A 17,343-nucleotide genomic window follows, 5' to 3' on the forward strand; every position below is an offset into this window, starting at 1 on the left:
CGATTGGCCAGTGTTAAATATCTACACAGATCAATGTGGTTTTATGTCAGTGAATTTATCTACTTCACCTCTTAGCCCCGTATTACGTATGCATTGTCTTCTTTTATAGCATCGCCGATACGCAATGCGGTAAGAGAAACAATGCCGCAGTTAAAATGTGCATCATGCCTTAGGTCATGTTGATTTGATTATGTGGATGACACCCTCGGTGGACCCCCAAACTGATGTGAGTGTGCGAATAAAAGAAAAGGTTTGCAAAAGTAAAAGTTGGCTTCGTTATGGATTTACGTGGTCAGGAAGGATGAACAAAACTAAATACATGGTATACCAAATGATAGATTCTTCATTTCATTTCATTTCATTGGTTCTTTCGTGTCTTCTTCTTTGACTTTCGGAATTATCTTTACCATTCTACGACATTAGTATCCTTTTTCCGAAAATCCTTTTTGGGGAATTTACAGCATATATTTTCTCATTTTGCAGCTGCTTTGTACGATTTACAGTATGGCCCAAAACTTTTTTCTGTAAACGGACGAAAATTAATGCGTGTGCGGATGCCATCCATATAATCAAATTAACATGACCTTACTACGTGTCGTATTAAGTCAGTTCAGTTTAAGCCGTAGTCGTCCCAGATGAGTTCCTAACATAGGTAGGTCTTGGTCACCCCAGCCCTCAATTTGACATTTCTCTAACCAAAACCAAATGTTCTGCCTGATTGACATGAAAACCTACCCTTTAAACCCCCTCCCCTCCAAAAATAATTCAAGGAATTTTCACATACAAATTATGGCACCAACATCTAACACTTTTAAACAAGTACTGCAATGTTACTTGCCTTGCCATTGTAGCAGAAAAATGCATGTCTTTATCCTAAAAAACATTAGTTCCTTGTAATCTAGGGAGGATTCATTGGGCTTGGCACGTCTTAAACTGAGAATAGCAGCAGGGTCAATCTACTGTCATACATTGTCTATGTAATGACATCATTCCCTTCACGCAGAATGAATATAAAAGTTATCCTCAAAGTTCTCTTCAACAGATGACCATAAAGAGTTAGATTTGTGGCATTAATTATTGCCTATAGGCCAAAAAGGAAATATCACTCTTTTACAGGTTCTTTACTTAATCCCATAAATGATGATTGGGTCAATATTGTATTAACCCGCCTGTTTTGTTGAAGACCTTGGGAACGACTTCGAACCATGCATCAGCAGCTGTGACTTACGCGGTAGTGAGAAAGACGTCTTTAAATCTTAAGAAAAGGATATCATTAAAAAAAAGGGCTGGGAGGAAAACTTCAATTTTGCTGAAACTGTGTTTGCCCAAGGTATAGACTTTCCCCTCAAACCATCTGTATACACGTTGGTATTCTAGGTCAGAACTATCTTTTTACATCAGAGAACCAACAGATCGAATATGTGTGGCCCAATGAAATCATAACCGGAAGGGGATTTTCTGACCCCGTTTCCACAAAGGTATGTGTGTGGATCGGTCATAATTCCTTTACCTCATACAGCCTGATTCAATTAATACTACTTGCTGATCAAATTTTCTTGTTACTACGGAAATCTGTTCAACTGAATTTAAAGGATCAAATGTTTCTCAAAAGATGGATTGAATAAAGAATTGTATATAACACTGTTAAGGAAACACTGTTAAGGAAACAACAGTAACAGTCACAATGCTAAGGAAAAGTCTTCAATAAGAAAAATTTATTATACAAAGTTGTAAGTACATAATCAGTAACATAGAGGAACAATATCATATAAAGCTCTCTTCTAAACATTTAACCGCAATATCCTATGTGCAACTAAGTTGGGACAGAGAATAATAAATTTGGTATTCGTAAACAAATTGCGTTCGTATTGGGCATAAGTGTAGGGGGTTAGGGTGCATATTTGATTTCCAAAGTGTTGAGTGGTTCAGCCAAGTTTTGAGACATTTCAATCCAGTCAATCAAGACCTAATAGCTTGGGTATATTTGATACAAAAGTGGCTCAAGTCTATGTGTGATTGTCTATTCAGAGAGGTGAAGTTTGAAGATGACAGACTGAGGTGTGGTGCTGTCAGCCACGACCAGCTCCTGGCCATCTACAAGCCCAAGTTCTGCAACAGAAGATAATCATTAATTACTTCACATGTAAGGCATCTTGTGAAAATCTTGCATAAGTACACATACATGAATAAGTGGTGTTGTTTTCCTTAAGATTATTTTTGTAACCCAGTTCTGTAACATACTAGTGAAACATTGAATCTTGAACACATACTTCTTGGAACACAAGACATCAAAATAAATCCCAAGGACATATAATGAAGACAAATCAGAAGGCTGTTTTCTGAAAGTGTTGAGCTCCAAGATCATATTTTCTATGAAGTGCAAGAATCCATTCAAAAATTGGCATCTACTTAGAATTCAGAAAAAGAGCTTTTATAGAAAAAAGAACAAAACATGAAAATTCTTACCTCCTAATGTTTTCGCTAAGTTATCTCTCGTCCTCTTCTCTATTGACTCGACCGCCTGTAAGGTATTAAAACACGGGCATGGTGTTAACGACGGTGTCTGGGCAGTTATGGGGCCAACTCAAGCATGCCGTCTGCCGCACAGATGACATTTAGTTTGCTTAAAATATTCAACGGCATCGCCGCTGTAAAATGGAATTTCCCGCAGCCTGGGATGAGCAGTGTCACCTTAGGACAGGACACTTTACAGGGAGGAATGACCAGCATTGTTGGAGATACGTGTGATGGGTTCACCTCGGTCTTACATGCATATTCGTTTGTTCATTCAGTCTGACCCCTGTAGTTCCTATAATGGCACGTGGGGCAGCAAGTTTCCTTGCTGTTTTGGTAGCAGGGTATATTTTTATAGGGAGGGGTTAATAGCTCTTCCCCTTTAATATGCTTGAAGCACCACCTCACACACAGGATTTCTATTTTACGTTCCTTCCCAAACCAAAGAAGGTTGCAGCTCCAACCGACATGTCCTGACCCAGAATTTGAACCGGGGTCTCCCAGATACCAACTAACTGGAACCAGGAGCTCAACCAGTTAAGTTACAGGGACTCTCTTACCTGCATGTACAGTGTCTTGTTCCTCCCGTCAACGATGGCAGTGACTCCTGGTGCCTTCATCTGTCTGTAATGTCAAGGAAGTCAAGTTTTTCATTCCTTTCCTTGCAATCAGACAAAATTAATTTTCATGGATGAGATCTTCTGGAGACCCAAATCTAATCCCAGAAGACGTTATTAACTAAGGAAAAATGAGATGACCCAAGAGGTGCCCTGGTTTAGAAAATGGAAAGATTAAACAGGCCAAAATCGGAAAGTATGCCTATGTCATCCGTAAAACAAACGTTTAAGTGCCCAAAGTGGAACGGGCATTATGGCATTACGTACATGTATATGGTGCACAAATGAAATGATGGGGCCAAATATAGCTACAGCTCTGCTGCTGCTATGAATATTTTGAGCAAAGCCCTTTGTCTGACTGATCACCATTGAGGGAGTTCAGTCCTGTGCCAAGAAAGGACGATTCCAACAGAGGATTTATATGCTTGTAATCTACAGTTAGCTGAGGGGAAGTTGAGAGTGGGCTTCGAGGGCATTAATTTGCCTTGCAAAGGTTGACAATTCTTTAAGAAATTTATCAAAATAATTCAAAGAAAATGGACCCACAAAAGACATCTGTGAAAATCAATTCATAACTTTTAAAGTTCACAAGTCCTGTTTGTCAACCAACCATTTCCATTACTGTACCAACACAGTCAGTAGCCAAGTCAGGGCAGCTAATGCCATGCCATGTCACTTCAGGACAATGACATGCTATGACACTTAAAGCCAGAGGCATTCCCTGACACAAACAAGTACAACCAATGGCATTCAACTGATGTACATACACATGTATTACAACCGATGGCATCCTTGGACACTTTCAGCCAATGGCATCCCATGAGACTTACAGCCAATGGTACCCTTTGACACTTACAGCCGATGGCATCCTATGACACTTACAGCCAATGGCATTCAGGATACTTACAGCCAATGGCATGATTCCTTGCATGAAGCTTATGGCCAATAGCGTCCAATGGCAGTTCTGACCAGTTGCAATCTATGACACTTCTGAGCATTGGAAACTCTTAAAACTTTTACAGCCAATAGCAACCCAGGACACTTACGTTGCGGCGCTGTCACACAGGTACTGGATGACATCCTTCAGCTTGGCTGAGGGGGCAAAGGTGAACTTCTGGGGGACCTGGCTGCAGGCAAGACAGTCCTCCTGAGGGTGTACAGGGGGAGTTAGATGTTGTATGAACTGAGAACATCTGATAAATTAGAATTCAGTCTAGCCTGACGGTGTAGGACAATTGTAGTTGTCTTCATGTCTGAGCCATGGTTGAACCTGCTCAAGGGTTAAGTTCTTCAGTGTTTTTTTTCTTCTTATATTTGAATTGTTGGCCACTGCAGGATTTTAACAAGTGGGACTGTGCAACAGAGACACCGGATGTTTCTCTTACTGGGAGATGCTAAGTGCTAATGGGGGTCTTGGAGATCAGAAATATCATCCTGTATTCAACCATGGCGATGGACAAGAAGACAACAAAATGACTGTTTTGCATATCAATTGAAAGAGTGTGAAGAAGATTGGTTTAAGCTAGGTTGTAGCATGTTTTCCTACCTTTTTCTCAGCTTCAAATGTATATGTGTACAGGCCCTCAGTATTGTTGAAAACCATGTAGTTGTTCAGTGGGGTACAGCAGCTGAAAAATCAACAGAATGAGTGAGTGTGTGGCAACCCACACATGTCATTGCAAATATATCAAAATCAAAACTTCAACCTCCTAACACTGACACTAGCACTTACCTTGTTGCAATTTTGAAGACTTCAGTGGCACAGGAAGCTAAGAAGTAAAGAGCAGAAAGAGTGTTTATCAAAACAAGAAAACATGGTGACCTCCTGTCAAAAAATAACACACTACACTAGTCAACGTTCAATCATTTATGACGTCGTCAATATATTCTTACTGCAAGCGATTGATTACCCTACTGTGCATATGGAAGTTTTAAAATGCTCCTGTGCGTTTTGTGGTTAATTTTCCACAGTGCTTCTATGCATTATAGATGGGTAATCATTACATTTCCCCAGGAGACTAATCTATTCAATCAAGTCCAACCTGCAATGACAGCATTTGTTGAAGCCACTGCTGGGATGATGTGCTTCACAACGCCTGAAAAATAACACAAAAAAAATCATAAATCATTCAGATATCACCCACAGAACAATTTTTTGGGTTAATAATGATTACTAGCACTATGTGATATTTGGTTAATAATTGCTAGCACTATGCTAGTGTGTGATATAGTTATCAAAATCATAAAACATTAACATGTAACTTGCATGGAGATTCTAACAAAACTACAAGTTACAAATCTTTTTTTGTTAGTGATTATCAGAACCAAGCTAGTGTGCGATAGTTACTTCAACAACTTCAAAAAAATTAAATAATAGAGATATCAAACAAGAAAAAAAAAAAAAAAAACTATGAACAAAAACCATCTTTTGGTTATTAATTATCAGAACAAAGCTAGTGTGCAATGAAGTTATCGCATGACGAGGTCCAACTGATCTGTGGTCTTACGTATCAAAATGAACGTTTCAATTAAACATGAACCTGTTAACACTCTTTTACACCAACTTGTTATGCCTAACAGTTTCAACATGAAGGATGGATCCTGAAATCCTATGCTACTTTCATGCTATGCACCTACTACTACCAACAGGAGCATCTTAAGAAAAGTTAAAAATCTACATTCTGACAAGAGTATAATTAAAGAGGGCATAGAGCTATTTCATATTCATGTATCTGTATCTGCATAGCTGATATAACCATCATTCTGTATAACACACCAGCTTCACAGGCACACAGCGAGGTAGCAGCTGGTTTTATTACACCGAACGATCTGTCACACCTAACTTTTGCACATCTAGCTGCAAGCATTCTTTTAAGTTATCTATGTGAAGATGCCCCTACAATAGTTAGCTATACTTGGATAATGAATTCCACTCTATAAGCATGATAACTCTACATGGGTTACTCTTAAAGACAACATCCCCAAACTAAAGAAGACATGGATTTCAGTGAAAAGACAAAAAGGATGATTAAGTACCTTGTGTAAGTCTGTAGGTGACTCCACCTATTCCATACTTCTCCGCCCGTTCCAGTGCTTTGTCGTAGATCCACTTGATGTGGGAGGGATCATCTCCGTCTATCCCTATGTCCGCTACAGTCAGTAAACATATAAAGACATGTTAACCCATAGATAGCTTCATCAGATTGGAAAAAAGGATCCTTCTTACACAACCAAGAGTTTCTTTATTCTCCAAGCAGATGAATTGGTTGGGGGTATTTTCTAGGTATTTTGTAGCCTTTTCTGCATTTCTACTTCCCTCTTTCTAATATTGCACATTTTCTTGAGAGAGGGTAGACCCAAGGAGGCACACGCCATTAGAGAGAGCCGTAGATATGCAGAGATGGTTGCAAAATACCAACGAAATAACCCAAAAAAATCATTTGCTTGAATATTAGAGTTTCATATTTGTCATTAGGCTCTGTCAAAGGCAGGAGAGCAACTGCTAAAACACTAGCAGGGAAGAAATTTTAGACTGCACAAGAAGAATTCAAAGCCACAAAAGTCATTTAGAACTTAAAAGACATTCCACTGCAATTAAATCATACATGTCAGCCTATGGAATCACTTGATACAGCATTGCAAGGATGATTTGCATACGGTTAAGCCCTCTAAAAACTGAGTGATTTGATGATTGGTATAATATATTCATACACTGACCAACAGGCAGTTAAATAAAGAATTAAATGGCTTAAAGGAATCAAATCAGAGATTGACCTGAACAAGAGGTCAAAGAGAGGTTGCAGCAACTTGCACTTATTATGATATAGCATTAGCAGGGAGGAGATTTCAAATTCACCGTTTCAAACAAGAGGCTTACCATTATCTGAACACCAGATGAAAATAGAAGAAAACAGAAACAAACAGACAAACGTACATACAGTTAAAACATTGCTTGCACACTTCCATTGAAAGGTAGACAAAATTAATCAGTGGAGAATATAATGTCAGACAGAAGCATAAAATTATGCTGTATAGATCTACAAAATTTAATGAAATACAATACAGAATACAAAATCATGGAAAGAAAGCAATAAAGGGGTTGAAATGCAATAGAATGGGGTTGAAATGCAATAGAAGAAAGATTTGACTAAGAAGGGGATAATTGGGAAGCAATTTGAATGACCAAAGTAATTCTCTCCAAAGAACTTACCTCCAAATGGTTTCTCTTGAGGCCACAGGAGTATCCGAACCCACTCTATACAGTGCTCAGGTAGGCGAGGGGTGTGCGCTATGGTACACATGGGGTAGGTCACCTGACCAAGAAACAGTAATGTTATTCGGACAATGTAAAAATGTAGATCATATCAGGCAGATTGAAGGCATACTACACAAACATCACAAACTGTTATGTTGATGATGGTTTAACACTCAGGTAATGAGATACACAATACAAAAGTTACTCAAGCAACTGTGGACAGATTTTGTAATGGTCAGATGTTTCAGATAGCATCCACTATTTTTTATCAGTCACTGAGAAAGATAGCAGATACTATTTGAAACGTCTGACCATTTACAAAACCTATCCAGTTGCTTTAGTAACTTTTGTATTGTGTATCTTATTACCTGAGTATTTCACCTTCATCTAGTTGCATGAGTAGCTTTTGCATGTGTATCACAAATAGTTGCATGGCTTCAATCAGGGCAATGGAACAGGAAAAACCAAACAAAACTGAGATTCAGACAATCATATTACTGTTTTCACAGTCCTTGTCATGAATTGCCACGCTACTTTTATTGTTAATGTGAACTCATACATTAATCCACTTATAAATTCACTGACTCACTACATTCTTCTATTCATAAATTCACTGACTCATTCACTGCCTCACAGCCTGACTCACCACTCCCTTCCATCATTCATTCATCTATCCACTCCCTGCATCCCTCCTATATGCGCCTGTGCCCTACCTGTGGAGGATACACCTCAAGAGTACAGTCCATACAGGTGGTGACCCCGGCAGAATGGCCCTGAACCCCTCAGTCCTACTATCATTCCTTAATTTGTCCGTCCATCCATCCATCTATATGTATCCATCCACCCAATCCCTCCCTCCCTTCTCCATAATGTGCCCTACCTGTGGAGGATACAGCTCCAGTGTACAGTCCATACAGGCGGTGATCCCCGGCAGAATGGCCCTGAACCACACTGTCCTACCATCATTCCTTAATTTGTCTATCCATCCATCTATATGTATCCATCCACCCAATCCCTCCCTTCTTCTTAATGTGCCCTACCTGTGGAGGATACAGCTCCAGTGTACAGTCCATACAGGCGGTGATCCCCGGCAGAATGGCCCTGAACCACACTGTCCTACCATCATTCCTTAATTTGTCCATCCATCCATCTATATGTATCCATCCACCCAATCCCTCCCTTCTTCTTAATGTGCCCTACCTGTGGAGGATACAGCTCCAGTGTACAGTCCATACATGCTGTGATCCCCGGCAGGATGACCCTGGCGTTCCCCTTGAACCCCTCCGTCCCCCCGTCGATCAGGGGGATGATGGAAGACTGGTCCACGGAGCCGTCCTCCTCATAGTTGATCAGGCTCAGCTGGGGACACAGAACATCACTTTCACCCAGGTGAACAAAAAGTGAAAGCACAGAAGAGCTTATCTTTCACTGGTTGTGACAGAGAAGACAGACGCTATGTATAGTATTTACAGGTTCATTGTACCGGGGAAATTCCTCTAGCTCGTTTGGACAAGTGAACAGTGGACCATGCTTAACATCCTAAGGACTGCGACCCTTTCCAGTAGCGTTCATGTTGGGTGAACAATAACTGCCGGGATTAGAACTACCAACCTCTTGATCCGGAGGCAGGGTCACTAACCACTGGACTACGTACACTTTACTCCACGTATACATGGGGGTTAAAAAACCAACGTATATACCCTACAATCATTTCTGAGCAGAGACAGAGGACACCACAAACTATCTGCTACATTTGATCCACTGCCATCACCTTTTCATCATTATGTGTTTGCATAAATCTGCACAAAAACAGCAGATTCATTCCTTGACAAAAAATAACATACAGTAAAGGTCAAAATTCTTTGAGAAATTATAGTTTAGAGAGGCCTAGCTCTGGTCCATTCAACACAGAAACTTGTCTCCAAAATGTCAAAAGCAGCCGGTGTTTATTGATTTTTTTTTCTATTTATGGACGGTCACAGCATAAAACAAGGCCTGAAATTAAAGCCATTTGAGGTGAAGGGTTAATTAAACTTGAATGGGGTGAGAGAGATGAGAGACTAGGGGTGAATGATAGATATCAGGACAGCTGACATTAACATTTACATTAAGTAGTTCAAACCCTTGTACTTGTAGTGCATAGTGGCAGATAGGGCAGTTTCCTTGCTGATTCAGTAGCAGGGTATATCTTTACAGGGAGGTGTTGCTAGCCTTTCCCCTTTAATTAACATGCTCAAGGAACCTCCTCGAACATGGGACCTCCATTTTACGTCCCTTCCAAAAGATGGTTGCAGCCCAAACTGAGATGTCCTGACCTAGGATTGAACTGGGTTCTCCCAGTTAACATCTAATTGGAACCAGGAGCTCAACTGTGAGGATGCTACCAGTTGAACTGTAGTGACATTAAGGAGGGTCCATTTCACTCCAATTTTGACAATTGGTCTGAGAGGTTGAAACATCAATGATGTCTAGCAACACAAGTCGTTGGTGGAACGTTTCAATCAATCATCTGTTCCTCTAGAGTGAGTGACTTTATCATAAGAAGCGCCTCCTAGCAACTTTTAAGAGAACTACATGCAGCAAGCAAGTGGCTGGAGTCCAAGAACTTCTGATGGATTGCATACAGATGGAAACATTCTGCAGCAACAACTAGAGTTCCACGACCTCATACCTTCGCCAAATGATTTTAACCTTTATGACTGATGTATTAGGAGTGTTTCTCGTCAATTATAAATCATACCAGTTGATTGTCTTAAAATATAACATGTCCAAAGTATGAGCTTAACAAATTATGAGCTCAACAAAGAAGGTTATGCTAATATTTTTCATTAATTATGCAAACGAGGCCCTTATTAGCATAATTTGATTCAACGATGTTTACATTCACATAACGTCCCGATGCCAAAAAAAAGTATTGAATGTATGAAATTGCCGTCATCTGCCAGTGTGGAATTAGAGAAGTTACTCATTAAGTATGCAAATAAGCCCACATTAGCATATTTTCTATCTATAAACATTCCTCTCTTCCTCAGTTACAATTTGAATAGTGATATCATGGAACAAAGCGGATTTTTAAATTTGCCTCATTAATTATGCAAATTAGAATCTGATTTGCATAACAATTGTCCAATCATGCTTAGCATCACACAAGCTATCTACATACCAAAAATAATGACCATCCATCAAGCCCATCTTGTTATAGTATTTCCTCATTAATTATGCAAATGAGGTCTTCATTTACATAGTTCATATCAATTAATATTCCTCTCTTCCTCAGTTACATATGTCACATGTTTCAGAGTCCTATCATGGAATTTGGCGGATGTATAAACTTTCCTCATTAAGTATGCAAATTAGATTCTGATTTGCATAAGAGGTGTCTAATCATGTACATCATCACTCAAGCTATCTACCTACCAAAAATCATTACCATCCATCAAGCCCTTCTTGAGTTATTCCCTTTCAAAGTCAGACGCAAAACCTGCTCCTGCAGTTCCAAAAAAGCCGCTAGGGGGCCCAAACCCACACCACTTATTCTCTGTCCAAAGAGCTATCTACCACTCAAAAATCAGTTCCATAGCATGTCCAGAACACGAGATATCAAAACAGGAAGTTCCGCTGCAGTACCGTAAGAAGCCGCTAGGGGGCCCAAAATCTAATCGTTTTTAGGTCTCATCAAAACCTACCAACATACCAAATACCAAGACAATCCATCCAGGCGTTCTTGAGTTATGATGGTCCACTACAAACAGACAAGCAGACAAACAGACAAACAGACAAAAAAAGCCGCTAGGGGGCCCAAACCCACACCACTTATTCTCTGTCCAAAGAGCTATCTACCACTCAAAAATCAGTTCCTACCAACATACCAAATACCAAGACAATCCATCCAGGCGTTCTTGAGTTATGATGGTCCACTACAAACAGACAAGCAGACAAACAGACAAACAGACAAAAAAAGCCGCTAGGGGGCCCAAACCCACACCACTTATTCTCTGTCCAAAGAGCTATCTACCACTCAAAAATCAGTTCCATAGCATGTCCAGAACACGAGATATCAAAACAGGAAGTTCCGCTGCAGTACCGTAAGAAGCCGCCAGGGGGCCCAAAATCTAATCGTTTTTAGGTCTCATCAAAACCTACCAACATACCAAATACCAAGACAATCCATCCAGGCGTTCTTGAGTTATGATGGTCCACTACAAACAGACAAGCAGACAAACAGACAAACAGACAAACGCTACCCTCTGCATAACCTTCTCGGCGAAGGTAATAATGAGTGTTTGCCTGATGTCTAACTCAGTGATTAAGGGGAGTAATATGCCATTTGTATGATGAAGGGTGTCTGCATTCATGTAACAATAGACTTAAGTATTGCTGGATGATAAAATGCAAGTTGCAAGGTAATCCAACTTATATTATGTAATTATAGTCTCCTAATTGTTAATTCATTCTTCTATCTGACTCTTCTAGGTTCAATCAACCAGCATGTGTGATAATTACTGATATCACATCCAAACACCATACAAAATTATATCATAAATTTTATATATTCCATAACAAATAAAACAAAAATGGAACTTACCACCATTCCATTCATCCAACGTCGTGCAAGAATTGAATCTAGCCCACACACTATGATATGGAATTCTGCAAAGAATACATGTACAGATACATTTATAAAGGACATTGAAAGAAGCTAATCCACTTTACAGGCCATGCTTCAGAAACTACTTGTACAGAGACAAAAACCGAAACAAAAGATACTGACAACAAAGCATACTCACGTCTGTAGAACTCTCCATCAAAATCTTGAATTTTTGCGTAGTGTCTGATTAAATCAAAAGTTAAGGTCAACAGTGAAATGACACAAGAAAACCAACACTTGCAATTGGTCTTACAACTGCAAAACATTTCCATTGCTATCTTCCTAGTTCTAGTTTACATATCATACATCACATCACATAATAATATGCTATGGCAATTCTAAATGGAAATGGGGCAATTTAAGGTTTCCTGAGGGGGACAATTATTGTAGGGCAGGTCACAGATAAAAAGTGTGGTAACATGTGGTCAATCTGAATTTTATGCTTGCCAATACATGTAGAGTATCTGCTCTCAACGGTAAGAGGGCACATGAGGATTGTAGGTGCCTATTCCCCAGTTTAGATGAACCCCTGATGTTATACATAAAAATGATAGTCATTTCAAAATGGATACGGTATAACTCTGCATCCTGGGACTCTGGTGTTCACAAACTCTGCTGCAGTCTCAGCCTTGGGTTTCCCAACATCTTTGGGTCTGTCAGGGACACAGGTTAGGTTTAAGTCCTATTGATCAACAAAAATGCAGTGTGCACATGTCTAAGAAAAAGGTAACCCATCTTAGTTTGAAAATAATGCTTATTTTGACACAGTAGCTGGACAGCTTGCATGAATATTCTTCATAATAGATGTCATCAGGAATTCATAAAGTTGATGATCTCCAAGCATATACAAATGTACAGGCTTTTCTGATAGTCCACTGCATCTATAGAAAAGCTGGCTAGTCAGAAAACATTGCCAATTTCTAACCTAACATCTACTTGGATACCACAAAGTTGCCAACTCAACTAAGTTACCTTACAAGCTTTCCATTCAGACAAGATAGAATACAGAACAACATAACAAACAGACAGCGAAATACTTGCATTTTCACTAAAAATCTTTTTTATAGAAGTCAGAAAATGCATGAAACAACGAGAAGAGAGTCTGACCTGAAGAGGAACTGTCGGTTGAGGTTGGACACGTCGATCTTGTCCATGTCGATTACGTGGATGTTACGGAAACCCATCAATGCCTGGAAAAGTAGAATGTAATATTTTCCAGAATCACAATGACCACAATGGCCCGTTGTCTTGTAATATATAGTCTAGTAACATCTAAAATAAACCTGAAACAGCTGCACAAGTACTCATAACCATATAACTCTTGTGAAGAGGTTCATCAGTCACGTATAATCACAGTTACAAGAATATTCGTCAAACAATGACTTGAAAAGGTAGCGAGATACGTACGTCATATAACTCTACAATGCTATGAACTGGAACTTTTGAATGAGATATTTGCAAGCTTTATGTGTGGACCTATTGGTTTAAGTTTTCTTGACCTACTTGTAAGGACATGCCTTACCAAGTCTTTCAGCAGCTCACAGCCCAGCCCTCCTGCTCCGATCACCAGAATCTTACACACTTCCAACATAAACTGGATAGTCTGGACAGGGAAACACACATTCTGTCATAATCAGATCAAATCATTCATTTCATATTACATCAACAGCATATTTGCAGTGTTAAAATCCTTAGCCCTCCTACACCTTCTGATGCGTCAGGTGGTGCCCATTTTAGTTTTATAGCCCTTGGGCCACACATCAGTCGTACAAGCACTAATGCACTATACTGGACTTGCCCCCTATAGTGATTGTACAAAGTTGTGCGGCCCAAGGGCCTTTGAAATAGAGATGGGTGTAGCCCCATGTACCATATGGTACAGGAAGGACTTTAACTTTTAACTGAGTGCTTGAAGCAGTATGACCAGACCAGGGTTTTAACTCATGATGATGACCCCCTGGAGCACTCTACCTGCTAGGCTACAGCTTTGCCCCAGTTTATTGAATTGTACTGTTCAAAATGACATGAAATGAACAGCAACTGTCGCTAGGAAAGCCATGACTGACAGCCATGGCGAGGCGCTCATTCATCGAAACGATGAGAGAATCCAGTTACCTCAGGGCTGGGTTCAAAGTCAGGATGTGCGAACGGCCCGGCTCTTTCCAGCAGCTTCTTGACGTGGTTCCACCTGTCGGGCCAGCTGCCACCTGGGCTGTCCACGCGCCCATCCACCATCATCCTACATACCACAACACAGGTGTACAGGTGAGCATGCAGCTAGAACATACTGTAATGTGCATACAGTATATGTTATATGAGATGGATGTTTGCTCGGTCAACATTGTATCAGAATAACATAAGATATCTTTGAAAAACAATCACATACGGTTCTTCAACTTGATTTGCCATCATGGATCGTGAGCTCGTTGTGGTGTCTATCTATCTTTTTGCTGACAAGTTCTTCCTGTCTGGTTTCGCTGAGCATGTGACATATCCTTATGTGCTTATGTTCTGGTGATGAACTAGTGTAGAGTAGAATTTGTAAATACGCTTCGCTGATATTCTACTTTTTTTTTTTTGAGCGCCCAAAAGTTATTACTGTGCACCTAGATTTTTAGATTAGGTGCACCTGCAGTGCACTTAAGTTTTTAGGTTGGGTGCACCAGTGCACTTATTCCCAAAAATGAATTTCGAGCTCCGAAGATTATTGCTTGTTTACTAGCATTATTCTTCTGTACAACACTCAACGAATTACTTATTTGGAGACTGAACTACATGTATTTGGACAAATATTGTGATATTTGTTGGGGTGGAATTCAAGTAAGTCTTCTCAAGGACATTATATAGGAAGGACTGAGCACGGAGTCAGTCCCCCGCTGCGCGCTATTGTACAGACCCGCCAAACCCCGCGGCGATCTATTGTTTCCGCCCTCCGGCGGCGCTCCTTTGTTCTCCCCCGTTCAATTCATGTCTTCCCGCCAAAACCCTGCAAATGAGCCCGATCATGACGTCACGCGCTCCGATGCTGGCCGAACACGGCCCGAACCTACCCGAACTACGGGCGAGATGCCTGTAGTTTCCGCGGATTTCCTTATTTGGGAAGCAAACGTGACGTGTGCAAACGGCAGCAGCTTCTAGGGAAGACGCTGGCGGCCATTTTGATATGTGTTCGGGCGCTGTAGTGTAAAGATTGGTGAGTTTACAGGCTTTTTCGTGGAAATCTCATAAAGTTTTTGTCTGTAAAACATGTAAGAACATTCAAAGATTTATGCTGCTAAAACATAGTTACATCATTATTTGTGTATAAGTAAACGCTTTTTTAAAAAACTTAGAACGCTTTTGTTTACATTATTGTACAGTTTACTACAGATCGCTAGCGATTTTTTGGTGATCTTTGAGCAAGAACATTCCTCAATTTTTTACAAATTCCGTAGATGGCCTTGCACAGTGAGCCAACAAAGTGGACATGTCCGTATTTCGGGGGTTGTCTGCAAAGCCAAGCCGTTTGTTATGCCAGCACTTGCACGGGGAACATGTCCTGACATCCATATCTTTGTTAATATGACATGTAGGTTCCCAATCTTATCGACTCCCGATCTTTGTGTTTTTTTGCAGATTGCAAACTTCCGTGGAAGGGGCATGACCACCAGAGCGACGTCCCACGATACAGCGCTGCCGAAAATACAACGTAGAAGATAAATAAAGATTTACGCATCAAATTGTTTGTTGGAACCAACCTCCAAAATTCTGTTTTAGTAAAATGTAACACTACCTGTAAATATTGAATAAATACATGGATTTCTTGAATTCATAAATCTCTAGTGTGATAGTTTCTTCTTCAATTTTCTAGTCGGTATTCTAGCTTGACGCAAGTGTTTTTGCCTGATGGTAGCGATGAATAAAGATCCCCCCTCCCCACAGTTCGGCTACGCCAGACTATTGTTGCAGCAAATTATAAACGGATATTGGAGGTACGATTTTTAAAAATATGTAACTCAGAAATACAGATCGTTTAGAAAACTAACTTATAAATACACTACACAAGGACATTATCATTATGTTGTGTTGCTTGATCTTGTGCTTGGTGAAGACGGCTCTCTTATAAACTTCTTTAAATCACACAACATGCAAGTGAAAGTGGTAGCTTTGTCGAAATTTTTGTGTGGTTTTTGGGACTTCCAGCTTCCCCGTTTTTTGACGATCGTCTCGAAAATCACTCAAAAACAAAGTCACCTTCGCCTGGTCCGGCCATTCTGAATTTGTGTTACAATAGTGGGCCGCCTGGAATACATGCAAATCTGGGGGTGATTCGTATGTAGGTGTTAATTATTTTTACAACCATGAACCGAAGGTTCTTGAATAGGGACTGATTGTGTGCTCAGTCCTTCCTATATAATGTCCTTGGTCTTCTGCAAAGAAAACAAACCATGGAAACGAAGTTGCATATAAATTTTGAATACACGGCACCTACGAAATGTAATTTTATGTACATCATCTTATATCATGTAACGTCGGATTCTCACGAAGTAATATTAGTGTGATGTACCAAACATACTTGCGACAACGATGGAATAATTGGTCCAAAATATTTATGATCATGACAATTTCTATGAGGGAGGGGGGCATACGACGTTTTGTTTGTTTCGCGGCGTAGAAATTATGTTTGAAAAACAATCACGTACGGTTCTTCAGCTTGATTCGCCATCCCTGGTCTTGCGAACACTTCTAAATGTTTATATTTTCGCTGTCACGTCCTTTCTGGCTGATTTTGCGAGGAAAAGTCTCACGTTGTTGTAACCGGTGGAAGAAAGAGGTCTATGATATCCCAGGGTGCTCCTCGCGCAGAAGGGGTTTCCCCGGCCCAATGATATTTAGCCGCCTAGCGGTTTCTGGTGAAACTACACATCGCATGGCATTTTCAATAACATTACGATTTCTATAACATCATCATATAATACGATACGATCATACTATCCTTGATTGATTCAAGTGGTTCTGTGCTGAATTGCTTTTGCTGCAACTGTTACTTAACGTAATCAGAGACAGAAACAAGAATAGTGAAAAAAAAACACAATGTATTTCCATTTTCCCCAAAAACACAACATATAGGAGGGAAATACTGTAGAACGGTAACATTGAATTGAAAACAACGCTTAGGGTTAGTCACACAACAGACCGTTTGATGCAATATATCCAAACCCTGCCGCATGCCTGCAAAGCTGGTGTGTTACGCCAGAGGACATGTAACGTTAACAGTTGTGATGGTACTGCCTAAGCAACAGAGATGATCACTATAGATGAGGTCATAG

General features: G+C 40.1%; 1 protein-coding gene and 1 long non-coding RNA gene across 2 annotated transcripts; one reads left to right on the forward strand and one right to left on the reverse strand.

Annotated features, from left to right (window-relative positions):
* Positions 1 to 1,695: 1,695 nt before the first annotated feature.
* On the reverse strand, positions 1,696 to 16,882 carry LOC136434803 (NEDD8-activating enzyme E1 catalytic subunit-like). Its single transcript, XM_066427866.1, has 17 exons — positions 16,717 to 16,882; positions 14,150 to 14,273; positions 13,557 to 13,637; positions 13,142 to 13,224; positions 12,607 to 12,687; positions 12,174 to 12,217; positions 11,972 to 12,036; positions 8,587 to 8,745; positions 7,342 to 7,444; positions 6,168 to 6,281; positions 5,174 to 5,227; positions 4,864 to 4,900; positions 4,678 to 4,759; positions 4,178 to 4,278; positions 3,075 to 3,138; positions 2,467 to 2,521; positions 1,696 to 2,109 (listed from the first exon to the last, which is right to left on the reverse strand). Exons 1-17 carry the CDS (start codon positions 16,737 to 16,739, stop codon positions 2,021 to 2,023), a joined length of 1,359 nt encoding a protein of 452 aa, XP_066283963.1. The 5' UTR covers positions 16,740 to 16,882; the 3' UTR covers positions 1,696 to 2,020.
* LOC136434801 (uncharacterized) lies at positions 14,862 to 15,849 on the forward strand. Its single transcript, XR_010755789.1, has 2 exons — positions 14,862 to 15,227; positions 15,650 to 15,849. It is a non-coding gene; the product is annotated as an uncharacterized lncRNA (long non-coding RNA).
* Positions 16,883 to 17,343: the final 461 nt, after the last annotated feature.

Source organism: Branchiostoma lanceolatum, chromosome 5, assembly GCF_035083965.1.
Source record: "Branchiostoma lanceolatum isolate klBraLanc5 chromosome 5, klBraLanc5.hap2, whole genome shotgun sequence".
NCBI lineage: Eukaryota > Metazoa > Chordata > Leptocardii > Amphioxiformes > Branchiostomatidae > Branchiostoma > Branchiostoma lanceolatum.